This window comes from Bos taurus, chromosome 7, assembly GCF_002263795.3.
Source record: "Bos taurus isolate L1 Dominette 01449 registration number 42190680 breed Hereford chromosome 7, ARS-UCD2.0, whole genome shotgun sequence".
NCBI lineage: Eukaryota > Metazoa > Chordata > Mammalia > Artiodactyla > Bovidae > Bos > Bos taurus.
In genome coordinates, this window is record NC_037334.1 from 51824869 (window position 1) to 51830969 (window position 6101).

The following is a 6101-nucleotide window of genomic DNA, read 5'->3' on the forward strand; positions in this document are numbered from 1 at the left end:
AACTGTGGTGTTGGAGAAGACTCTTGAGAGTCCCTTGGACTGCAAGGAGATCCAACCAGTCCATTCTAAAGGAGATCAGCCCTGGGATTTCTTTGGAAGGAATGATGCTAAAGCTGAAACTCCAGTACTTTGGCCACCTCATGCGAAGAGTTAACTCATTGGAAAAGACTCTGATGCTGGGAGGGATTGGGGGCAGGAGGAGAAGGGGTCGACAGAGGATGAGATGGCTGGATGGCATCACCGGCTCGATGGACGTGAGTCTGAGTGAACTCCGGGAGTTGGTGATGGGCAGGGAGGCCTGGTGTGCTGCGATTCATGGGGTCGCAAAGAGTCGGACACGACTGAGCGACTGAACTGAACTGAACAGCGCTTCAGCCTTAAATGTTTGGAAACTCCTGGAATGCACGCAAATTTATTAGAGTAGATCAGAGAGCATTGATCTGAACTTATTTTCCTCTTGTTAAGACGAGTTGAATCTGCCTGTTTTGAAAGCCAGGGCGAAAAGGTTTGCAGGCGCCCTTACTTCCGTGTTGCTTCATACTTGCCTTGCGCATGCGCTATTTCCTTGGCGCGGAGGCGGGGCTGACAATCCTGTTTTCGAAGCCCTCCAGTTTTTAAGCTCCTTTAGAACACGAGACTCTAAGCTGATTGGAGGCAAGCTTGCTTTACGGCTCAAGGCCGCTTTTTACGGCATTTTCCGGCTTCCCATTCACTTCGCAGTGAAGATGGCGTCAGGCAGTGGGGTAGGTGTTGTGTGTGAGGAGGCTTGGAGTCGGGGGTAGGGGGTGGCTTCTCGGCGTTGAATATTCCACACCCAACTGGCTTTCCGACGCCTCTTCGCAACATAATGGCTCCAGTCCAAGAGCTCCCCAGTGAGGCTCTCGTGCAGGGTCTGAGGAATAGGGGAGGGCTCGGGTTGGGGTCCTGAGGTAACCTTAGCCTCGTAGTGGTGTCCGGAGAGGCTTCACTCTCTTCAGGTCCCGGGCCGCCTTGGCAGCGTGGACGCGGTGTCTTCAGTTTTTCCAGGAGTTGGACACGATTAACGGCGAATCTTAAGAGCCTTTTTTCCCCCCAGACAAAAAACTTGGACTTTCGCCGAAAGTGGGACAAAGATGAATATGAGAAGCTCGCCGAGAAGAGGCTCACGGAAGAGAGAGAAAAGAAGGATGGTGGGTACTTGCTCCATCAAGTGCTAACTGTATTGTAGAGGCGATGCAGTGGTTGGAGAGTGGGTGGGGAGTTGAAATGCGCTGTCCTCCATACTTCTGTAATATCTGGCAGAGTATTGCCTCCCTGGTTCTCGATTTCTTCAGGTATAAGGTGAAAGCGAGATGGATTGAAGTGCTTTTGAGGTGCTTTCCAGCTCTGTGATTCTCGGCTTCCTTGCTCTGCCTTTGCTTGGCTCATTTAGTACTTTCCTCCGGTACAGAGAAGAGAGTGGAATCCTTAGTAGCGACAGGAGGAGGAGTATTTCGCTGCTGTGTGTTACTACTATTGAAGAGCCTCTTTTTCTCAGCAGGAAACATAGTATTATTTAACCTAGTACTGTTTAGTCTAGCACTGTTCTCTGTGTGATAGACAGTGTCAGGGAGTTGGTGCTCCTCTTCTAGAGATTCCACTATGTAGAAAGAAATATCTTACTTTCTCGTCTGTTTTCAAACCGTACCTTCTTCTGCTTTCTTCCACACCAGGTTACACACTCTAAACCTTTTAGTTTTTATGTAACTTGTGTAATAGTGCTTGGCATGCAACAGATTATTTCCTAAATATTGGTCTCCCTTTTAAGAGTGGTCTTGCTGTTCTTTTAAAAGGTTGCTTTTTGTGCAGATTCAGAACTCTTGCCTTCAGTTAATTAATGAATTTTAAAAATTGCTTTTAGATTCTTTGGCTTTAAAGTGGAGAAAAGATGTAGAGAGTTAAGAATTGCTTGTCATTTTTTGTGTTGAGCTTCTCCTTAGCTGCTGCTAGAAGTGACTGTTGTGTCCTTTGCTTCATGTTTCAAAAAAGAAATGAAAGTAGACCTCTGGATTTGGACTTTATGCATTTCTTTTCCTTTCTGGTTAAGGAACTCTAATAATGAAGGGACTTCCTTCCCCATTATATTTCAGGAAAACCAGTGCAGCCAGTTAAGCGAGAGCTTCTCCGGCATAGGGACTACAAGGTGGACCTGGAATCCAAACTCGGGAAGACAATTGTCATTACCAAGACCACCCCACAGTCTGAGATGGGAGGGTGAGTGGCTTTTCATCTTTCTCTGCAGCCAGGAAGTGTTACGCAGGGTACCTGCCCCCAGAATAACAACCTTGTTTCCTGTAATTCCATCCATTTTCCTCCAGGGTCTCTAGTTAACATGTCTGTAAGAGGGGGTTACTCTGTAAGCATCTTCATATTAGCACTATATCTACTTCTTAATATTTTAAAAGGGATTATTTGTTCTCCTTCCAAAGGAAGAAATGAAGGAAAGGACTACTGAGAAGATTTCTAGGGGAGAAATTAGGTGCAACTAAAATGGAGCCCAGTAACTGCTGACGGTGAATAAAGGGAGTTGAGGTTCAAGACTGGCTACAGAAGTTGTAGTTGTTATGTATTTTCTGGTTGTGCACCTTCCTCCTAGACCCTTACCTTTAGGAAGAAAGGTCTCACAAGAACTCTTCATCTTTTTGCCTAACACTACTACTCTGTCTAAGTGTGTTTTCCAGCAGGAGCATAACCAGATAACAATAAGTGACACTTCTCTGAGCTGCTTCTCTGAGTAAACTCACTGTTAACTTTCCTCTTTGTGTTAATTATCTATTGCTATTTGTGTTAATACATTAACCCAGTATTTAGCAGCATAAAACAAAGAATAGCTCACAATATCTCACATGGGTAAGTAATATGGGAAAGGCTTATCTAGGTGGTTCTGGCTCAGGGTCTCTCAAAGCTGCCATCAGGGTGTCTGCTGGGTCTGCATTCATCCGAGGTGTAAGTGGGGCTGGAGGATCTTTGTCCAAACTCTGTCACATGACTGTGATTTGGAGGCCTCAGTTTTATGCTCTATGGGCCACTCCATAGTGCTGCTCACAACAAAGCAAGTGGCTTCCCCAGGGTAGGTGATCATCTACCTGAACAGACTAAGCAGAATGCATGTTTTTTAAAAAAACCTAATCTTGGAAGTGACATAGCATCACTTTTGATACAGTCTATTGATCACATGGACTAACCCTGGTACACATTGGGAAGGGCCTGTATAGATAGGGATATAGGTGGCATCATTGTGGGGGCCATCTTGGAGGTTGGAAGCCACACTCCTCCAAGAGCAAAGGCTTTGTGGAAATGAGAAGTGTCTCCTCTAAAAAGAATTTTTACCTAAAAATGATCAGTTTCTTGGCTGAAAATGATAAAATCTTTATAATCAGATTTGAAACTAGTGTTGTTTCTTTCTGTTTTCTAGATACTACTGCAATGTCTGTGACTGTGTGGTGAAAGACTCCATTAACTTCCTGGATCACATTAATGGAAAGAAACGTAAGGCTTGGAGGTAGTTTGTGATTGAGGCTGAGATTGAATTTTGGTGATGGGGTAAGGGAGAGGGTAGTTTCTATTGAGCCTCTTTTTCACGTCTGGGGCATTCTCTAGTTCCTTCAGCGCAGGCCATTCTTTACTTCATTATTTAATGTTCCTGGAGTCCATGAGGTGAAAACCTGTTTTAGGCTCTCAACAAGTCCAAAACATGGTTTTCTCCTGGGCCCAACTGTCCCTATTGGTGTGCATTTTCTCAGTAAGAGTAGTTGAAAGTTGCTTTATCTTGTTATTGGGGGCTGCTGCCAAGAAGTTTTTTTTAGTCCTAATATTTTTTACTGCATGTTTTATGAGTTGGAAAAGACTTTTTGAGGGACTTAGGAAGTTTTAAGAACCTTACCTTTTTTTCTATTGACCCTACCCAGATCAGCGAAACCTGGGCATGTCTATGCGTGTGGAACGTTCTACCTTGGATCAGGTGAAGAAACGTTTTGAAGTAAACAAGAAGAAGATGGAAGAGAAGCAGAAGGATTATGATTTTGAGGAAAGGATGAAAGAACTCAGAGAAGAGGTAGGCTCTACTATCCTTCTCTCCCTTCTCCTTCAGCTTTAAATTTTATGTTATGAATCATGAGGAGGCTCTTTTCCTCATTCCACTCCTACTCCCAGAGGAGAATTGTGTCTCCTGAACTCCTATACAGTAAGGGAAACATTTATTGCCCTTGTTTGGGACTCTCATAATCTGAAGGAAATGGCTCTAAACCTATCCTTTTTCTCTAAATTTTCTGGGCCATACTTTTTTTTCTTTTTACTACCTGAGTTATTAATTAAGTGCACCTAGTCTCCATTAGGCCTGTGGAACCAGGCTGACTGGGTCAGAATTCTGTTTCCTCCACTTACTGGCTGTGAATCTTGGACAAGCTATATAACCTCTCTGTACCTCTGTTTCCTCATATTAGAGATCTTAGTATGTAATATACATGAAGCACTTAGACCATCTCCTGGCTTATACTGTATGCCCTTTGGGTTTTTCTCCCATCACCTTTTTGTGAGCTTGAGATGAACTGGGATGTAGGATTGAGAAATGCTTTCCACCGGCTGAAACTTCTCTTTCCTGTCCCTTACAGTCTTTACTATGGCTTTTCCTCTGCTCTTGAAATTTTACTTGTCTATATTTTTCTTCTAAAGATGGAAAGGACACTCACCTATCTCTTTCAGCAAGGTTTGCTCGGGAGTCTGAACTGATTCTGAGTGATTTCCCCTCTAGGAGGAAAAGGCCAAAGCCTACAAGAAAGAGAAGCAGAAGGAGAAGAAAAGGAGGGCTGAGGAGGACTTGACATTTGAGGAGGATGATGAAATGGCAGCTGTGATGGGCTTCTCTGGCTTTGGTTCCACCAAGAAGAGTTACTGAGGCTTTCTGTGCTTGGCTTTTTGCTGGGCCTAACTGTGTGTGTGTGGGCGTCATTTTGGGGGAGGTACTGGGGAAAGTCAGTAAGAGTGGCAATGGGGAGGGCTAGAGGGTGGGTGTTTCTGGTTTTCCTCCGCCTTGGGAGAGAGCACAGAATGCAAAGGAACATGCTGTGGCATATTCCTTCAGCCTCAGTACATCACTGGAGACACAGGACCTCTGACCATCTGATTTCCCAATAAAGAAAAACCCCTCTTCTGAGGCTGCTTTCCCGAAACTCCCCTTGCATCTTTCCCTCTTCATCTGTCCATCTCTTATCTGAGCATCCTACATTTATCCTGTGTTCTGCCTTTGTTTTAATTTTGACTCAGCTTACAGCAGAAGGGTTCTCTGGGTCCCCAGTTTCCAGTTGACAGTATATCCTTGACTTCCCCCACCCCCCAACCTCTCTACATCTCCCTTGTGGTTCTCTGGCCACCTGTGCATGCATGTGTACTTCTGCCTGGATCTGTGGTATGTGCGGGTGCGTGTGCATGAATCTGTCACATAGAGGGAGCCTGAGCTAGAGCCTCAAGAGCATTGCTGCCTTGGGGCCTGGTGTTCTCAGCTTCTTCAGAGCATGTAACAGGAAATTAAATGGGATGAGTGGTGTGGTTTTTGTCTGGTGAGTTTTTTAACTTTTGTTCTTCATATGTAAACTCTGTTCAGCTTTTCCTTTTTGTTTCATTTTATTGAGGATTACCCTGTTTTTGTCTTCCTTGTAAGCAGGCTCTTGGAAGAACCTGTTTGATGCAAAAAAGAAAAAGGAAAAAACCTCATATGGGAGCCCTTGGGTCTCAGAGGCTGTTCAACATGTATAATAAATGGCATTGACTGGGCCTATTTCACATTTGGTGGGAACATTCCATATTCTTCCCTGTGTATTGTTTTTTTTTTTTTTCTTCCCCACACTTTTTCTTCTCCCTGTATTTGAGCCCTGTCACTTTTTTTCTAGATTTCCTTCAACGTGAGTTATACTTCCCTCTGATGGGATCTGTGCCTGGAGGAGTCTAAAAAAACTTTTCCTATTTTTTAGCCTCCTTTGATCTGCTGGTTTTGGAACAGCAGAGCTCAGGGTTGAAAACTTAGTGTTTTCTTAACTATCTGCAGTTAGGCTAGGCACAGGGTTCTCAGTTTTGCACTGTTGACATTT

General features: G+C 44.3%; 1 protein-coding gene across 1 annotated transcript; it reads left to right on the forward strand.

The window, feature by feature from the left end:
- Window positions 1-719: 719 nt before the first annotated feature.
- On the forward strand, window positions 720-5818 carry ZMAT2 (zinc finger matrin-type 2). The gene is given in 6 exon segments (NM_001080343.1): window positions 720-743; window positions 1076-1169; window positions 2109-2232; window positions 3434-3507; window positions 3927-4072; window positions 4769-5818. Coding segments are annotated over 6 exon segments (600 nt in total). The 5' UTR covers window positions 720-725; the 3' UTR covers window positions 4913-5818.
- The last annotated feature ends 283 nt before the right edge of the window (window positions 5819-6101 follow it).